The sequence below is a fragment of the Copadichromis virginalis genome, linkage group LG6, assembly GCF_057382275.1.
Source record: "Copadichromis virginalis isolate Kocher_CV1m ecotype Utaka linkage group LG6, C_Virginalis_male_GT1.1, whole genome shotgun sequence".
Lineage (NCBI taxonomy): Eukaryota > Metazoa > Chordata > Actinopteri > Cichliformes > Cichlidae > Copadichromis > Copadichromis virginalis.
In genome coordinates, this window is record NC_140623.1 from 12,192,781 (window position 1) to 12,213,482 (window position 20,702).

The following is a 20,702-nucleotide window of genomic DNA, read 5'->3' on the forward strand; positions in this document are numbered from 1 at the left end:
TGTTTTGAGTCTTTGCTGTCTGTGTGTCTTATTTCTGGTGGGAGAGATAAGGACACAATGGGAACATAACAGATGTATGCAATGAGAGATGAATACAATTGAAATAAAGAAATAGTCTAAAAGAATTGAAATTGCTTTGCAGATTAAAACAATCTGAGGCACTATAGAGAAATATGGATTCTGTAACTAGTATCTTTCTGTATGTCAGAAACTGTCCTCTAAGGGCTTTTAAGGATCCCAGATTTGCCAGTGATAGAAAACAAAACAGGACAGTGCTCTACTGTGGTATTATCATAGACTCTAGTATGTGAATGACGTTTCTCACAACATTCAAGAGAACACTGAAAGGTTGAGGTTTTGGAAAAACATATTCATTACATTCAAATGAATAAGAACAGTCCATTTAATTAAATGTACTTTAATATGTAAAATAAACCTTATAATCTTTTAAAATATTTACACCTTTCATTAGCAGTCAATTTAATCTTTAACCCAACTGTATTATTTGTAAACGCATTTAAGTAACTTCAGCATTCTCACATAATAATCACACATGTAAAAGTGCACCCCAATGAGACCTGGTAAACCTATAAAACCTTGAAGCAATTGTTCACCTTCACCTTTCCAAACAAGTAACTCTAAATCACATTTAAAAAAATAAATAACTTCGGTAGTTTATAACAATCTATAAATACATTCAAACTCTAGCATAAAGCTAAGGTGTTAAGGACAAGGTGGCCCAGGCTTTTTCAGGTCTGTCCAATAATCCAGCAGCTGTTTAGAAGAACCAAGAATGTATGTAATGACCTTGGAAAATTCACAGCGATTATATGCATAGTTATAGGCCTTGAACTGGGAGGGTGTTGGTGGTGCTGTGAGGGCAAGTCCAAGCTTTTTCATGCACATCCCAATATAAGCATCCTCAATGTTAAAGGGTTTGACTGACTTTGACATTTCCACATATTTCTCTGGAAGATCATTAGAAAAGACATATCCCATACCCAGTGTGTAGGTCGGGTATTCAGGCTCTGGATACAATTCCTCAGGCACATACCACTTGGAGTTCTTGGAACGAATGACTGGTCTGTTCCACATAAGCATCCCTGTCAGGTAGTTTGTCTTGGGGATGCCCGGCTGTTTTAGCATGATTACTAGATTGTCAACATTCAGAAACATGTCAGAGTCAATCTTCATGGCATAGGCTGCTGCAGGGCAGTGTGTACTTAGCCAGTCCATGATCACCATGGTTTTGATTGTTAGGTTTAGATAACTGTCTGTGAAGTCACTCTGGATCAGATCATGGTGCTGCAAATTTTCCTGTTTGAGCTTCTCAACATCATCTTCTCTAGAGACACCCAACATAAATAAAGTGAGTACCACCTCACCCTGAACTATGTTTTCTTTGCCCCATGTCTGGCGGATCGCGTCCCGAGCTGCCACATTTTTTGGTTCCACTGGAACCATGAGAACCAGGAATGGGATCTTGTTCTTGCAAACCTCTGTGTTATCCATAAGAAAATGGTAGTTGCGTGGATAGGCTTGGTGGTACTGGAGGGAGGTAGATCGCACAGTCGAAGGTTCAGTGGTTTTGTTTAATATAACTTTGTTTTTGGGATGAATGCGGTAAGCAGGTGCATTAACCCTACTGTTCTGGTTTAAAAACCACTGGTATTGTTCCTGCAGTGGGAAGCTCTGCCATAGTGACAGCGGGCGGCTGGACAGGGTGTAACACAAGCCTAAGGCCAAAACACAAAATAGAAGCAGGAGCTGAAACGAGGAAAGAAATAAGATCTTCTTCTGTGGAAAGATGCTCTGGACAAGTTCCCTAAAAAGACAAGAAAGATAAAAGTGGTGAGTTATATCACCTTTCTTTGCCATTGTTAACAAAGTGCACAGCTTCACAACATTTGAGTTAGAGCTGAAAATCTCTAAGCTCACTGATACTGAAGATTTATGCTTCAGTGGGAAATCTGCCTCATATCAACACTCCTCTGAAATCCTGCGCTATAACCTATGGAACAACTTGATATGCACCTCCTTAATGATGTAAGTACAATCCAGGTGAACACAGCCCACAGCTATTGTGTTCAGCCTCTTTAGTACTGCCAATTTCTGTTGAATGTTTCCAGCTACTTTTTTGAATTTATCAGTGAAAGATTAACAATCATTACCTCAGTATAGGGAACAATATTTATAGCATCAATATAAGGACTCACAAATGGCAACAAATTCCTGGAGGCAGATAATACAGTCATGATAACACTTGAAAAACAGGCCATTTCTTTGTTTCATCAGAAGTCACTTTGACCTTTGCGCAGGTTTTATCAAAGGGTCTATAAAGATTTTCCACATTTTTTTTTTTGTAATGATAGCACTGAAACTGAGTCACGGATGCCTGTTTAGATTATTTTCTGTCACCAATGCCTTGTGTGAAACTTTTTCTGAGGTTTTCTCTCTGAGCTATTGAACTTGTTATTACCTGTAGGGCTTCATATTTTGTTTATCAAATGTGTGTTGTGAAATTTGCATTTGAGTTCTCATCTCTGCACTCCACACTTTGTGACATCTAATGGTGACCATAGGTGGAAAGTTACAAAGTACAAATACCTACGTTATTCTACTTTAGTAGAAATTTTAGGATTCTGTACTTTATTTGAGTATTTTAATTTCTGACAACTTTTTTCTTTACTCTCTACATTTTTACATAAATATTTATGCTTTCCACTTCTTATATTTTCTAACAGATTTGTTACTTCGGGAATTTAAGTGGGGGAAAGGAGTGTAGGTCTAAGTATGTTGTGTTTGTGATACATCAGAATCTAGTGCTACAGAAGGGGGGAAGCATGAAAGGAGTGGCATTTTTTAAGTGTTAGGTCATTTCAAATGTAATGTTTCTATCAGCTAAACAAACATCAACAATCACACAAACTGTTTGTCTGCATTTTGTCACACAGTGTGTTGCCAGGTAAAGGTTCAGCTGCTGTATTTCCAGGGAAAGAAAAGAGAGAGCACTAACTTCACTCAGAGATGGAGAAAGATGTAGGAAAACAGAAAGAACAGGAGAGGAAGATGAGAGGTTATATTTAAAGGTAAGGGCAAATTAACTGCAAATTTAAAGCTTACACTCTAAAAAATATTTTGTTGCCTCAACTTAAAAAAGTAAGGTAACAATTTCCACTCAGCTTTTTAAGTTACAAATTTTGCATATTATTAAGTAAATTCAGCAAGTAATTTTTAGGTTTGGCTAACTCAACTTGTTTAACAAACCAACATGATTTACCTTGACCTCCACAAGCATAATTAAGTTTATGCAACCTAATATTAATTTAAAATTTCTGGTAAAATTAAGTTGAGAAATTACATTAGTTGAGTTACACCAACGAACTTTTTTACATGTATCCTACTCACAATTATCCATGCCAATTAGTTTAGGTTTCTATAGTAGCTTTTCTAAAAATCACACAAAGCCATTTCACTTATTCCAATTGATTATTTTATTACAAAACATTTTCAAAGTAATACACTTCTGTTTCAATACAACATAAATGAGACATTACAGCAGCCCTTTAATTATAAATGACTAAAAAAAAAAAGTACTTCATGTACATTAACATTAACTTAAATTGGTATCAACTTGTTCAACTTGTCGCAGAATCAAGGAAATGACAAAAGATTTTAATGTTCAACAACAGAACAATCCAAAGCTAAGATTATATGTATTACAAACTTTTCTCAAAACTACACTCATCTAGGACTGCATACAAAAACGTAACAGGCACATCGGAATACTACAGTCCAATTCACATTCGTTTCATGACAGAAGTTTGCACTTAACAGACATTACCCGTGGACTGGTTTAAGCCCATCAAGTTCCAGAAATACCTCTAGAGTGTTCTTTACTTGTTTTGGGTAGCTCAGATTGAGAGTGTATATAAGCCCCATCATTAAGGCACACACTCTGGGCACATCAAGGTCTTCCAGTACTGCTGTTCCTTCAATCACAATTTTAGCGACAGCTGGGAGAGACACTGCTGCTCGTCTGGTGTCTACAATCTTTACCACTTCTTCTGGGAACTGTTGTTCACCATCCTGGCAAGTAGGTAGTTTAAATGGAAACATGTCAGCATTTTATGTGCCATTTAAAAATAAAACACAAAAGAATGCGAGATTCACCTACCAGCTGTTCTCTGAAGAGATCCTCTTCCTTCTCTTTCAGGTACACCTTCAGGCAACGGATTGCGACCTCTCTCTTCATTTCCACCGAACTCTGGAGAATAAAAAAAGCAAAACAAAACTTAAACTTACAGTTTATTAGGTGAAAAGTCAAAACTATTACATTTATGTGACTTGCATTGTGCCAAATATTGATTTTAAATATGTTTTTAAAAGAAATAAAGATTTAATCTTTGTAACTTCAATTTAAACTGTTACACACTGGCCTGCTTTAAATGCCCACTTTGCTAGCAATAGGATAAAGTGACTAAAAGTAAATGTAACCTAAATTTCATCAACAGCACAATTGTGCTTTTGATGAATAGGACCTGAATCAGAGAATGACATGAACTATAACTGTAACTGTAACAACTAATTCATCAATACACCTGCGAGGTACATTATATATACTTTCCAGTTTTAGTAGTAGGTGGGCTAAATGTTTCTCAATTAAATTAGGCAATTCCCCAATTTCTTCATCCTCTTCATTTGCTACATCTTCACACAATGGATTTTCATTATGTTCCTCAAGAGGATCATCTCCTGCATTCAAACGACTGACACACCGCTGTATCAGCTCAGGCTTGAAGTCATCCAATGAGTGAGGAGTGTGTTTTCGGTTCCTATGAGAAGCACATGTTCAAATGAGCAGTAACAATCCCAGTACAGGCAAGGTATAAACAGTCCACCATGGCTATGTTTAAGCCTGTAATGCTTTAAGAGCTCATTCCTTCTTGATGTTTCAAACTTGCAAATTTTGCAAGTCCAATGCATTTTGAAATTTACTGCGACCTTTTGTAATGCAAAGAATTATTGAAGCTTTTGAGTTAACAAGCTATTTTAAGTATAAAACCTTCTCTAAAACACTACAATGCAACACTGAAAAAGATTAATCATAAAGACTGAACAAAATTGAATTTTAAAATTGACATCTACAGACTGCAGTTTAAACTTGTAATAAGGTGTCAAATCCAAATGTGCAAGAGAAATTTCTTTTAAACTATTTAAATACCACTGTGGACATGCCACAATCCCACACTTTACATTATGCTTACAATTACAGAAAGCAAATGCAAGTCGTATGCACGCGCGCACACACACACACACACACAATATTGTTTTTTGGTTTTTTTTTTTGCTAGGTCAACCAACTTTAATCTCAGGCAGAATTCCCAGTCGAGCTTAGAACATCAACACAATTGATAGAAATACTTTTAGTCAGGGATAAATTCACCACATTTGACTCTGTCAGTAATTAGTTACCTCACCCGAGACCATCTTGTGGAAACACGAATTTACTCTGACACCATGATAAAAATGCAGGCAGCTACTGACCGGTTAATTTGAACATATACGGGTTCAAATTGAACATGCTCTGCTGTCGGCATAGTCTATCAGCTAACCAAATGTACCCTGACAAGTGACATGTTTTAATTGTATCTGTACTCTTTTATTTGTGAGGAACGTTTGCTAGCTAAAAGAAACGGCTAGCTAAACTTAAAAAAAACAACAACAACTCTACTCTGCTAAATTACGATTAAAACCATCAAATTTCAGTTTTTTTTAATATGACATTTTAGAGTGTACAAATATAACTTGTAATTCATCTATTTAGAATTCAGTACTTACTTAACTCACCGAACACAGTCGAGGGCAAACACACCTCTTCTCCCACGAAGCCACAAGAATCCAGAAACTGTTGCGCACGATACGAACATATGCTACGGGGTTGCCCTCGTCTGTCTGAATGGTCTCAATTCAAACAGGAAGGATGTTGAAACTCATTTTTACATGTTACACAAACTTAATATTTTCTGTTGTTGATTGATGACAAAAGTATTTTATTCAATATACTCAAACATTTAAGTTAAGGAGCTGTTTTTTAATTTTTGTGTTGCACTGACTTCTAACATTGATTATTCAACTCACTGAAACGTGTACATGTAGGCAACTTACTTTTTTTTAGCAGAAAAATGCTTTTTTGTTAAGTTCTACCGACAAACACAACGAATATTTTTTAGAGTGTACATATGATGTCATCATTATCAATCACATTGATAAATTACGTATATTATCACGTTTTATATATAAAGCTAAGCTGTGCTAACTCCTGTTAGCTGTTATTCAAATGTTGCATGTTAGTGGGTAGTTATATTATGTATATAAATATATAGCTTAATTTGAATTGGTGTGGTGGATTCACAGTAAAGCACTGTGTTGGATTGGTGCACAGTGCAGCATAGGGATGGGTATCGTTTAGGTTTTATCCGATACCAGTCCCAATCCTGTACTTTTGAAATGGTGCCAGTGCTTAAACGGTGCTCGAACCGGTGCTTAAAGAATCAAGAACACAAACTTTGTCCAAAACCTCTCATGTTTAGCTGTTTTTTGTAAAAAGATAACAATGTTGGCCTTTTCTGCAGCTATAGGGGATTTATGGTATCACTCTTGGCTGGAAGCAGTGCTTAAACAATGGAAAAAACACAAACTTTATCCAAAAACCTCTCATGTTTAGCGGTTTCCCACATTTTCTTTGGTCATTTTAGCCTTTTTGGCCAGGGTGAAGGGAGTATCTGCCATCAAACAAGAAGACAGCCACATGTAACTACGACAGTGTTTGCTAGTTCACCTTACATACATTAATGTAATAACGTGGTTAGCCTAATCAATGTAAATTACACACGAACAACATTAAGCTACTGACCCAGAGAAGAACGGCTGCTGCTGCCATCATCATCCTCATCATTTCTGCTACACTGGCAGGGCTAGGGGCCAGGACTCTCCTCTTTGGGTTCATGTTGCTAACTCCGGGTCCGATAACAGGCACCACACCCGCAGTAGATATGCTCGGTGTGAGGTCCTGCAACAAGCTATCAAATACGGCGCATTTCTCGGCTTTTAAAAAAATGCTATGCGTCACCAGGTGTTTCATCAGATTCGAGGTGTTACCTCCTTTGCACAGTATCACCGTATCAACATAATACCACTTGTTGCAGGCTGCTCAGTTTGCATCTTTTGCTGTGAAGTACAGCCAGACTTTGACCGCTTCACCTTGGGCATTTTTAATCTGTAGCTCTGCTCTAAAAGAACGTACGTACCTTGGCCCGCCTACTACGCTTGCAAAGGTAAAATGATTGGCTAGAATCCAAAGTGTATGACATCTCAGGAAAAAAAAAGCACCAAAAATGTGCGCTGCTTTTCGGTCTGGTTACTACCGTTTATGTCAGAACCGGTGCCGGTACCCATCCCTAGTGCAACAGAGCTGAATTAGCATTTAATCTGACTGGAGTATTTTTAAACCTAGGTATCTCTATTTCTACTTAAGTAAAGAAAGTCTGTGCTTTTCGCTACTTCTGAGGTTGACGCAGTTTCCAAATTACTTCAGAAATTATTTCTAGTATTGTTATAGTAGTGTTAATGATGATCTGGAGGAAGGAATCAAAAGGTATTTTTCTGCCTCCTCAACATTTTTATTTAATGTATGCTGCGTGACAATGGATGCCATCTATCAACTGGAGTTGATAATTTAACACTTATTAATGCTAACTAGGTGTTAAGAGTTTATATACTAACTCTCAGAGTATTCTAGTTTAACTACATAAGAGATCTTCTAATTAATTCTTAAAAGTTTGAATTTTACTCTTCTGAACTTCTAGAAATTCCTTTGGAAATAAACATGTATTACAAAGAGGCAATGGTTTTTGAAAAACATTTATTTTTGAACTGTGCACTACAATTTCAAAACGTTTTCTGAAACATGTAACAATATGGAGCAATGTACATGTTCTCACTTTCATTAGAATATTGTTTATCAAATGCTCTGACATAGATAAATGCAACAGCATGCTCATTGTTCTTTTCTTCAATGGAGGAAGTGATGAATGTCCTCCATTCATCACTTCTGCTTTCCCCCATATTCCACCTTCACAAGCATATCCTGTGTGGAGATTCAATAAAAATTAGTTGTGCACTAATTAATTGCACAAATAATCTGGTAATCAATTGAAGCACAGTAAAAAAAAAAAAATCATTTTTGAGCTGTAACTTGTATTTAAAGGCAATATTCTACCCGAACATGTTTGTTGAAATGGTGCTCTCTCAAACAACTGAAGAACACAGACAACAGTTAATGGTGAACTAAACTTAAAAGCTCAGTCTTTTTCATTTTTACCTAAACCGTGTGCACAAAACTCTGGAGGGATTTAAACGTACAACCCAATCAGGACGTCTGCAACTGCTGTTTGCTCGGTTTTTTTTGTGGGAGATCGTTTTCAGGCTTGAAGTAGCACCATTATACCAACATTTCACAATCTAGATATTGTTTTAGGTGTATTTAAGTTAACCAAAAACCTGACTGAAAATTCATATGCAAGCTTTTTTTCAAGGCTGTACTATTTGCCCGCAGACAATATATTTCAGCTAGCTAAAACAGATTATTATGCTATCAGCGAGCAACATGGCTAATGCCTTTCACACAGCTTTGTCTCAACTCCAAAAAGCCACAGAAGTAAAAGCTCATAATAATAATTGAAACAATCTCACAAAAAAACGACTTACCAAGCATAGCAAACAACTCAGAAATATGTAGAGCAAAATGTTCTGAAACGGCTTCACTTCAGCTTGGATCAGAATCTGTGGTACTGCGGGCGGAGTCTGTGAATTTACTCTATTAGTGTCATAGCCCCTCTAGGAGTTCGGAGTTAAGAGGTCAAGAGTTAATGTTAACATTGTAACACCTCCAGATTTGAAATAGAAACACTCATTTTTAACACTCGATTTTAACTACTATCATTTTACACCTCAGAGTTACATTAAAAGAATGTGACTCTACTTAGAGTAAAATTAACTCTACTTTTGCAAGAAGTCTACTAACACCAAAACATTTGACACTTTTGAATTTGCTGTGGCCTATAATCCTATACGATTAAACACTGGTTTCTGTTTCACCAAACCTGTTTGCCTCACTCCACAGCAGTAGAGCCACACCAGTTTGACTCGTTTTCTTTTCTCAAGTAATACTGCTCATATCTGTAATTCTAATTCCCCAAAAGTTTTCCATTGTACTTAAGTCTGTCACGGTAGACCGTGCGGAAAGGTGTGTGGTGGACCCAGGTGCGAACACAAACGAGGATGCAGGAGTGGATTCCAACAAAACGAGCCTTTTATTATGGCTGATGAAAAGAACAAAAACAGAATGAGGGCAGCATACGTGTAGTACTCAACAGAAAACCTAAACTGGACAAAACTAAGGAAAGACTATGGCTGGAGGTACAGAACACAGGAGGTGGTAACACAGACGACGCGAGACAGACTGTATGAAACACAGAGACTAAATACACATGAGGGATGATCAGGGGAAGTGGCCACACATGGGAACACAGCTGACACACATGAACTTAACGACAGGACAGAAGGAGTGAAACTGAATACACTGACCGTGAATACAGACTTTCAAAGTAAAACAGGAAACATGGAGATTAGACAAGACACATGAACCGGGGAGACGTAGTACAGGGGAGATGACATAACCGACAGCATGGACTTGACAATATAAGACACGCAGACATAAACACACGAAGGGCAAGGGAGACTTAATACACGGGTAATATGTACAAATGGCTGGACTGCCTTAGTGACCCTAAACAAAGAATAAACATCAAAATAGGCTAAAACACAAAACACTGGGTCGCACGACCCAGGACCATGACAAAGTCAAGCCAAGTGGATAGTAAAGACTCCGTATGCGCAGCATTGGAGTTCAGGGAATGTTTTATTTGCACACTGCCTTTTGTATTTTATTATTTATTTTGTTCTGTCAGCCAGACTGATTAAACAAATTGCATTTTAATAGTCTACCCATTGTGTTCACTATGTTTTGTTATACTGATGTGTATACAAACTTGCCATGAAAAATCAGTTAGATGCAAGTCACCAATCATTAATCATCAATCATTTCCTGCTCAGAACAAGACGGTCAATTTTGTCTAACTTACCAGGAAGAACAATAGCGTTAACACACCATCAACAATAAAACACACAAAAGACGTTAAATAACATCTTTAAAAATGTTAGTTTTCGTTTGTTTGTTAGTTTTGTTTTGTTTTCTAATCATTCATTGACACCGAAACTGTTTCTTGCTTTTAAATAAGTTGAAAGTGACTTCAATTAATGAGTTTTGTCTGTCAGGTATCCAGTATTCAAGTAGAGAAAGTGTATAGCTTATATTATCGCATAAGTCAGCTTCTCCCCGAACGCTAACATTTAAGTTTAATCAGTTAAACTTTTTAATACTGATCTTGTCACTTTTTTCATCACAAAAAATGGAATCAAATATGAATGAAAGCTAAAGAATAGCGACTAATGCGTCCCAGAATGATGAATTCAGAGCCTTTACATGCTGCTGCTTTTCAGGAAACCAAAGCTGAGTTTTGGTTTGGAAGCAGTTTGATAAGTTCTTACCTCTTCGTTCCATTTGCACCTGAGCCAGTGTCGGAATCCCCCATGATCGGCCCCGATCCTTCTTTTCGTGATTCCTTGTTCTCTTTCTTTCTTCTTCGCTTCAGCCACAAAATCCAGCGATTATTTATTTAAGTGGCTCACTTAAGGTGTTCTATCCATTAATGTTTCCAGATAAATGAATGAAGCGACTTCTTTTTGTCTTTTTCCTTTCATTGTGTGTGATATAGGATAAGTGAGAGAAGGAGGGAGGCGCAGGAGGAGACTGGGGAGGGAGAAAAGGGGGAGGAGAGAGACGGGACACGGGGGGGAATTATAGTTTGTAATTTTCCCCTAATTAGAACCAGCTCATCTTTCCACTCAAGTTAACTGTAATCTGAAAATTTACTGCATGTGGTCTTTTATGGTATTAAAATGGATGTCTATGGGAGTAGGAAGGGTCTTAACCACAAAAATTGTGCGCATGGGAGGAGACGCATTCTTTTTAATATTGAAGGAGTCAGCCGAGTATTGACAACTTTTACGCACAGCACTCTACACCCTAACCCTCTACACCGGCACTGTCAACTGCCTTTTAACGGCTGAGGTGCTGTGGTTCCTACCCTAACCCCAGCCACCAAGAAGCCCGGAGAACTACTCTCTTGTAATTTCTTTAACACTACATAAAGAAATTTCAAGAAAGCTTGCCTAAGACAGCTCGGGCTGTGTTGAAGACTTAAGGTTAAAATCGGGTCGCGAATACCTAAATAAACATTGACTTCAAAGCATCTTTGAATTGCACAACTATTCTTTTGTGTATGTTCTATTTGTTTGAACACTAGTGTTTGTTCAGTACAAGGGCGTAGATTTGGTTTTGGCATTGTTGGGGACGGATGATTCAACCACCGAACCCTGCCCTGTTTCTTTTTTTTTCTTTTCGTCTTTGCTTCTTAATAAAAAAAAGGAGAAATATACTTGCCTACATATGTTATTCTACATGCTTTTAAACCATTTAAAATTACAATTCATAGTTTTATATGGGAATTATATAATGTTAAGTTACTATTAAACAAATGACTGACTAAGTATTTTATACTTTAGTTTACTTCAACCATATTCCATATAAATCAGATATCATACAAAAATAAAAATACCTTAAAATACAGTCATGACAATAAAAGAATATGACTTTAAGGACTTAACAACATTACTTCAGTTATACTACACCAACATCTCTTATACATTAGCACTAAGGGAACGCACTGAATGACCTGGTGGTTTTTGTCCATAAAACTACTCGTCTAAGATTACCACAAAGTAAAAGATCTCTCAGCAAAATTATGCAACATTTTAGGCACACTATTGCCCCGATCAAATCAGTGAGCTGGGATGTTTTACTCTAAACATGAACTACTGTTACAGCAACAGACATGGACTACTAGTTGTAATCTGGAAAAGGTCACCTTCTATTTGTTCTCCCGTAAATTTTTTACAGCGCTGTTAATTCAATCTTGCAGGCCTTCTTAGAACAAAAATGAGAAAAAGAGAGCCGATTAGTAGCTCATCCAAGCACAAAACAAAATCACCTGCCAGGTTTTCTCTAAGTGGACTGTCACAATGTTAAAGGGCCCCGTTATACACTGAAAAAAAGGGATTGGCCAACTCTTGGATTTACGTAAGCATCTTGCGTGTATTTAACATAAGTGCCTCATGCTTTAAAGTTAAGTGTAATTATATAGTGTAGAAACTACATGATATGCAGAGAGGCTAGATTAAATTGTTCATATCATGTTCGAGTGAAGTAAGTCAATAACTTACTGCGACACCACACGGGATTTCAGTCTCGCACGCTTTGGATTGTGGTTTCAGGAAGGCATCCATCTCAGTCAAATCGAGCAGCCGCCTCTAAGTAAATTGGGTGGTTGTTGCATTAAAAATGTCTAACTTGTCATTTAAACACAATAATTTCATGTTTCTATGAATGTAATTAAATCATGAAGAATCTGTACGAAATTCAATAACTTAATTTGTTCTTGTTGAGACGACCTGATACAATCTAGTAAGAGTGGTTAGTTGCTGAACTCATGAAATTCACAAGATCGCACGAGATTTCAAACTGCAGGAAAACCACTGGAGTTATAAGAGGCAGACAACTACACACACACCACATGTATGCTATTGCTATTTATTGTGGTTTAACCTGTCAAGGACAAAAACGTACAAAAGAATTCTGCATCAAGCCTTGAAATCATAGCTTTCCTACTTTTGTTAAGTCTGGATTGGTGGCGTGGTGGTTAGTGCTGTTGCTTCACATTAAGAAGGTCCTGGGTTCAAATCCACAATCTGGCTAGTTTGCACTGGGTTCTCTTAGGGTATTCTGTTTTTTGTCCCAGAGTTAAAAGTCAAGCAGTTGTTAGAATTAGGTTAATTGGTGATTCTAAATTACCTGTGAATGTAAGTGCAAATGGTGGTTTGTGATAGACTTGTGAGCTGTCCTGCCTTGTAACCTATCACTTCAGGGTTATTTCCCAGCCCCCCTGCACCAGAATAAGGTTAGGAGGATGGTAGCTATTGTAGATCCATTCAATTTTTATGGTAACCAGACTCTAGACTTTGTTGAACATTATGTAATATGAAGACAACATGTAGTATTTAAGTGACCAAGTAGTACTGGGGTAAAAGTTATTGAATAGTGTTAAAATAAAATGACAAAATTGTGAAGGATTAAAATATTCCAAGAGCTCAACTTACATCATCTGAACATGTTTCAATCGTGTTTTATGAACACAAAATGCACATGGTTATTACATATGAAAAAGCTGTGTTGATTTAACTCAATTGTTTAAGTTTTTGCCAAAGCAAGAAATTTGTGTGCAACCAATGTCCACTATTGAATCAAGTAAATTCAACATGGCCTTTTGTTCAGTGTAGACATGTCCATGGTGGAGAGTCCCAGATATAAACCTAGTGGGAGTAACCCCCCACAGAGAGACAAAAGGACCCCCTGATGATCCTCTAATCGCCTGAGCCAAGGTGTGAAACTGGGTGTGGGTCCCAATCAGCCAGAGTTTCGGGTGTGTTCATTGTGAAACCTAGCCCCACCTTATCATGCGAATTCCTGAGGTCAGATGGCCCAGGATGTGAGTGGGCGTTAAGGCGTCTGGGAAGGGATCTCAAAACTGGATTATAGATGGCAGAGAGTTGGTGTCGTAAACCCCGCCTCTGTTCAAAGATGGTCGCTCACAGTGGACATAGTCAACTGACATAATTTCACCTAAATACACAGAAAATCTTGTTAAACGCCACACAGTTTGCACACTATTGATATTCTCATTAAGCCTTTTCTAAAGACGTTATAACAATCTATCATCCCTAAATATTAAATTTCTTTTCCAAATTTGGACTACTGCACTTAGTCACAGACCCGACCACTTTATTTAATTATCCTGTATGTTACCAAGCCTTTCTTCTCACACAGTCACAGTGTCTCTTTCAGTGCAAGCTTCACTCATCCAGTCAGACAGGAAACCCAAGTAGCACGTGGGAGCAGTATGCATCACATACAGCACTGCGTGTATTTGTATGAAATGCTGGTTTGTAGCCTCGCTACCAAACCAGCATTTCATCTCCGAGGAAGTTATCCCAGAGAGAGGTAAAGCAAGTGTGTAAGTTCATCTCTGAATGTTTGTAAAGCATTCCCACGTTAAGCTTAACAACCGATATATGGAGCGACTGCCTCTTCTCTCCCCCTCCCTCTTCTTGCTGCTACTTCAATCGTGAAACTGCTTAATGATCAGCTGATCGGCTTTTCTGTCACGAGTCCGTCTCTCTTGTTTGTTTTTCGCCCACTTCGCACCAGAAAGAGGAAACCAGCGGCTGAACAACAGCAGCACATTTAAGCTTAATAAGCTGTTGTTAGAATTTATTTAATATTACTTTCTACTCGAGGATCTTTTTCTACATAGCTGACAGCTGGTAACTGTGCAGGGGCGGATCTAGCAAAGTTTAGCCAGGGGGGCCGATAGGTCATTAACAGGGAAAAGGGGCACAAAGACATACTTTTCTTTCTTATTCTCATTTAAAATGTCTAGCTTTTAATAAATAATTATCTGAATCTTACACCCAAAGTTTTAATCTGATGTAAAATGTATAGAAGTTCATTACTGTCTGCTGTTAAGTCTAATATACCCTAGTAAGCTATATTACTTTTTCCTCTGGGAAGATACCAACCGTGCAGTCTGCAGTTCTGTTGAAGAAAGATGTTGAATCTATTTAATTATTCTTGAAAAATAATTGATTTCTGTGCATTTTTTTTCACACTGCATCAAATTAAAGTTGATTACATCGATTAAGCATCATGAGGTGGAGGGTGGTTCCCTATTTTATTTTATTTTTTGCTGGGAGTTTGCAACCCTATTAGTTAGGTTGCTTAATATTTCTGCTAAGTACTCTTTAAAATACCAGAATAGGAAGGATGGAGTAGGTTTAAGTTTATTAGATTGATCAGTATTGCTGAACTATGAAATATTTTGGGTGCAGTGTATTTTTTACACACAGGTATAACAGAATAGCTTTAGTGTTGTCTATTTAAACTTGAGTATGAATTTATACAAAATGCAGTAAGATATTAAAAAAACTGTTTTATTGATTAAAAAACACTGTGTCAGATTCATATCGGTATCGGCAGATATCCAAATTTATGATATCGTATCGGACATAAAAAAGTGGTATCGTGCCATCTCTAATTTAAACATTACCACATTATTGAATTATCTTATTTTATTTCTACAGTAATCACTTGTTTTGATCAATCTGTACAAGAGCACTTCTAATTCAGTATTCTAAAAACTACTTTAAGCTTTAATCGCTTTTTCCCTTTCACACTAAGTGACTTGGACAAGATGATAAACAGACTCACATGCTCAAGATGCTGTCCAATCTTCATGAGCTCTCTTGTATTTGTAAGTGTTAGTAAGGTTAATACATTTTCTGTATATGTTTCTTTTCACAATTTTCCCACTTAAGCAGTCAGTTTTCTCTTTCCCAGGTTTGCTAACCCAAATTTTTTTGAATTCATCCAATATGCACAGATTTGCTTTTTCTTTGAACAGGTTTGTGCCTACCTTTAAATCTTTAAATCTCATGTTCGCCTCATATCAGATCCAACCTTCGGCCACGTTTGTTCTCTCTGTTGCAAAGGGAACCAGGCGGAAACACCAAATATTAAAACCCAATTCTTTTATCCCCTTGATAGAACAGAGAAAACCGACTCATAGTGGTCAAAACATTTATATTTCTTTTTATTCAATCATCTTCCGGAAGAGAGAGCCCCAAAAGCGAGTTGCAGAAACTCTAACATTAGAATTTAAAAACGTCTCACATATAGGTGTTATTTTGGTACTTTACACCAAGGTTATTATCGTTAACGAAAACTAACGAAATAACGAAAACTAGAAGTGAAAAAACATTTTCGTTAACAGAAATAAAAATAAAAACGAGACTTTGCGAAAAAAGGAAAACTAACTAAAACTGTAATGAGTGTTCACAAAACTAACTAAAATTAACTGAATTTATAGCAAAAATGTGTTTAGTTTTCGTTGATGTGTGTGTGTCATACAATAGTCAAGGGTGAAAATGAAGTTTAGTTTCCAGGTTTTTTTCTTGCTGTGTCTCATTATGCCAGCAGGTGGCAGTACATTAGTCAAGTCGTCTGTGTTGCTGCTCTGTCCACACGCAGATTCATGTCAGGAAAAGTCGGGAGAAAGCGCCAAAGTCCAATTTGGGATTACTTTGAATATGACTGTGTTTTGGATAAAGCATAATTGTAGTGGAAAGAGACAAATTATGAGGGACATTTCTAAAGGGAAAAAAATCCCACAAACCTTAAAGTGCACTTGAAAAGCTCACACAAGAAGGCTAACCTAGCTTACCTTGAGAAGGTAAGGGAGCACACTCAACCCTCATCCCCAGAAAACAGAAGCTAACCCCAGGCAAGGCAGCGTGATGCATCCCGAGACAACAGGACGGGGATATCTACACAACTGTGTGAGTCAATTGCCTTCAAAAAGTTTATCAATTCACTTGAACCAAAATTACGAACACCCGATGCTGCAAAAGTTAATAGTCTCATTGGGGCCAAGATATACATTTTATAGTTGCCTGGTATCAATGGTTGTTCATCTGCCACGTCTGCTGGGGGGCCCGAGGAGCCCGTCCAGCCTCACGCCACGTCTGCTGGCGGGCCCGAGGAGCCCGTTCAGCCTCATGCTTCGTCAGCTGGAGGGCCTGAGGAGCCCGTCTGGCCACCTTCTGCTTCACCACCTGTGGCTGCCTCACTGTCACCTGGTTCTGCCTCTGCTACGCCAGGACCAGCTCCAGCCTGTGCTTCGTCAGCCGCAGCTCCAGCCTGTGCTTCGTCAGCCGCAGCTCCAGCCTGTGCTTCGTCAGCCGCAGCCTCAGAGCCTTCGTCCTCGCCTGGTCCGGCTTCTGCATCAGCTGCTCCTGCTCCACCTGGTCCGGCTCCGGCCTCGGCTTCAGCCTCAGAGTCTTCGTCCTCGCCTGGTCCGGCCTCGTCTTCAGCCTCAGAGTCTTCGTCCTCGTCTGGCCCGGCCTCGTCAGAGTCTTCGTCCTCGCCTGGCCCGGCCTCGTCAGAGTCTTCGTCCTCGCCTGGTCCGGCCTCAGGGCCTTCAGCCTCGTCTGGTCCTGCCTCAGGGCCTTCAGCCTCTGCTTCTGCCTCGCCTGGTCCTGTTGCGCCAGCTGGAGGTTCAGCCAAGCCAGTCCAGCATCCCTCCACGCCATCGCCTGCAGCGCCATTATCTGGTCCTGCCTCGCCTGGTCCTGCCACGACCCAGCCAGAGGTCGATGCCACGCCCCTGCTCGTCTCGCCCGCCACGACCCAGCCAGTGGTCGACGCCACGACCCAGCCAGTGGTCGACGCCACGCCTCTGCTCGTCCCGCCAGCCAAGCCACCCGACAGGTCACGTCCACATCCACACTACCGCCGGCCGCCAGCCAAGCCACCCGAGGGGTCACGTCCACATCCACACTACCGCCGGCCGCCAGCCAAGCCACCCGAGGGGTCACGTCCACATCCACACTACCGCCGGCCGCCAGCCAAGCCACCCGACGGGTCACGTCCACGTCCACACTACCGCCGGCCGCCAGCCAAGCCACCCGACAGGTCTTGTCCACATCCACACTGCCGCCGGCCGCCAGCCAAGCCACCCGACAGGTCTTGTCCACGTCGCCGCCGGCCACGGGCCAAGCCACCCGAGTGTGGCCAGCCATGCTTGCTTCGCCACTGCCACCTTCCACATGGCCGGCCCCCTGAACCTTTGGACTATGGACTCCTGTGCCGTCGCCCTCCGGGTCGGCCCCCTGAGGAGTTATGAACTGTTCCCTGTACTCCTGTGCTTTTGATGGACGTTTTGTTTTTGTGGCTTTGTTCCAGGCCCTCCGTCCTGGACCCCCGCCGCCCGCCCTTGGTGGGTTGTTTTTGTTTTTGTTTTTCATGGTTTCGGGCGTCTGGAATCCGCCCTTGAAGGGGGGGCTCTGTCACGGTCCTGGGTCTTATGACCCAGTGTTTTGAGTTTCAGTTCTTTTGATGTTCATAGTTATATATATGCTCTATATATATCTGTTATATCTTGTAAAGCACTTTGTGATCTCTATCTAGAAATGTGCTATATAAATAAAATTTTACTTACTTACTTACTTACATAGTGTATGTTTAAGCTTATCAGGTTTCCTAAGTTTATTTGTTATCAAGTTTGTATTATTATGCCTAAGTGTTTCTAGTTATTATTTTCCCCTCGTGTTTCCAACCATGTTAAATCTCCCCTGCTCTTCATGCGTTTCATGTCTGTGTCTTACGTTGTCAAGTTCGGGTTGTCATGTCTATGTCTCATTATGTTTCCTGTTTTATTGTGAAGAGGTCTGGTGTTCTGTGTTCATCATGTTCAGTTTTACTCTCCCACTGTGACGTCATTATGTTCATGTGTGCCAGCTGTTTCCTCATGTGTCTCCACTTCCCCTAATCACCTCCTGTGTATTTAAGTCCTCTGTTTTCAGTGTGTGTTTGTCAGGTCGTCTGTTGTTCACGCCATGTTCTCCATGCCATGTTTCTAGGTTTCATGTCCAGGTTTTTCCATGTTGTTTGTTTAGTTCTCCCAGTTTAGGTTAATGTTAGTTTTATTTCTGTTTGCCTTGCCCTTTATTTGTACCTTTTCTGCCAGCCTCATTAAACGGCTCGCTTTTTGTTGATACTCAAGTTTTGATCCAAGTTCCTTGGTGTCTGCATTTTGGGTCCACTCTTCACAATACATACAGTCTGCTCTCGCCAGACTGTGACAATCTGTAATATTTATTTTAATACAATCCACATCTTAACACTTTTTTTCATATGATTTTTATATTGTGTGATAACTACATAGAAAGTTCTGTCTGTCTAACATTTTGACAAATTGCCTGACAGTGTGCAGAGATGAGGCTAAATTTCATATTTTACTAAGTATCTTTATCGTAACATATCAAGATTTTATTCAGTTATACTATGAACATTAACATTCAAATATTGAAAAAAAATATAACAAAACAAAAGGTACTACTCTGTTGTAAGTGTTATTGTTAGTAATTCACCAATATTAGCATGCTAACGTGCTATAATAAAGCATTAAACATCACTAGCATTACAACTTATTTCCCTTTTTTTTAATTACCTCTATGAGGTAGCTTTCTTCTAACTTCTTTAAGTAGTTTCCAGGCTTCTTGAAGGACATTCCAAGCTCTTCTTTGGGTGTTGGCTGCCTTTTGTTCTGTTCTCTGTCCAGATGATTCCACACTGCTTCAATAAGTTTGAGCTCCATGCTCTGGAGAAGCCAGTCCATGACTGATAGTATTCCACTGTGTGTTTTCCCATACAGCTACATGTTTACTGAATTGGCATTGTGTTTGGGGCAATTGTCATGCCAAAGCAAAAGCCATCACCAATAAGATTGTATTGTTTGTATATGTTCGTAGTTCCATCCAATTTCGCCAAAATCCCCCAACATCACTGGCTTGAAATGCAGCAGTCACTGTTGTACGCCTCATAAGTTCATGACCGTTTGACTCAAAATTCTGAAATCTGATTTCACTCCTTGATAAGAGGCGTAACAATTGTAATTTGGCAACCTCAGCCTTTGCTCCATGTTAACCTTCCTTGACAGCTAACCTTCTGAGACCATTTCTAATGAGGCTTCTCATTTCAGGTATTTGGTAGATTTCTTTAATTTCTTAATTTCAGATACTATTCATCTATTGCAGGTAGTTTTTAAGCAACACCACTTTTTCTTTTGTCCTCCACAGTTCCACATCATGCAGAGATCCACTAGATTTTCAGGTGATGGCTCTTTGGAGATCATCCTGTTGGTGCAGAAATAATATTTTTATGCCTATCAAACTGTTTTATTGTTGGCATTTTTCATAGATTCAATTAAAGAAATGGGGAGGGTTAACTCGGCGCAGACAAGGATTTACACTCACATTAACACCTACAGGTCGTTTAGAATCAACAATTAACTTTTCCCTGCTGGGGGGATTTTCCCATGACATTTTTATCAGACACTTCTGTGGTTAACCACAATAAGCCAGTAATTGGTTGGAATCCCATCCCTCCATTCCCTCCTCTTTCTTTTTGTGTGTTTGTGTGTGAATGTTATATACCACAGCCACAGCATTTAAATGTCCTATTTCCTCAGGCTGGCAGTTCATGCCTGTCCAATCAAGGTTAGAATTAGGGTTAGGGTGGGGACTAGGGGTCTAAGTGAGCATTTGCAGATTGAGTGTCATCACCCCATGAGGTTTTGGATTGGAGGTATAAAACTTGTTGCAACCAATCCACTGTCTTCAGTCCAGAGAAAGATTACACGTTTACAATGCTTATACAACTGTATTACTTCTCCAAGTGCTGAAACCTAAGGCTTTCATTACAAAGGTGTATTTACACGTCAAATATTTACTGATTTTCTTTCTCACCTACGAACAATTACCTACCTGGAGGGGAAGAGGGGCCCTTA

General features: G+C 39.3%; 1 protein-coding gene and 1 long non-coding RNA gene across 2 annotated transcripts; both read right to left on the reverse strand.

Annotated features, from left to right (window-relative positions):
* Positions 1-402: 402 nt before the first annotated feature.
* On the reverse strand, positions 403-10,910 carry LOC146707360 (beta-1,3-galactosyltransferase 5-like). The gene is made up of 2 exons (XM_085458669.1): positions 10,672-10,910; positions 403-1,825 (listed from the first exon to the last, which is right to left on the reverse strand). Exons 1-2 carry the CDS (start codon positions 10,713-10,715, stop codon positions 724-726), a joined length of 1,146 nt encoding a protein of 381 aa, XP_085314795.1. The 5' UTR covers positions 10,716-10,910; the 3' UTR covers positions 403-723.
* On the reverse strand, positions 3,293-6,168 carry LOC146707361 (uncharacterized). Its single transcript, XR_014920827.1, has 3 exons — positions 5,842-6,168; positions 4,178-4,835; positions 3,293-4,089 (listed from the first exon to the last, which is right to left on the reverse strand). It is a non-coding gene; the product is annotated as an uncharacterized LOC146707361 (long non-coding RNA).
* Positions 10,911-20,702: the final 9,792 nt, after the last annotated feature.

Excerpts from the sequence above, each read along its gene's own strand:
- LOC146707360 (XM_085458669.1), bottom strand. The coding sequence starts at position 10,715 with ATGGGGGATTCCGACACTGGCTCAGGTGCAAATGGAACGAAGAG. Across the intron at positions 1,826-10,671 it reads GGTGCAAATGGAACGAAGAG|GGAACTTGTCCAGAGCATCT; the intron begins GTAAGAACTTAT and ends TTGTCTTTTTAG.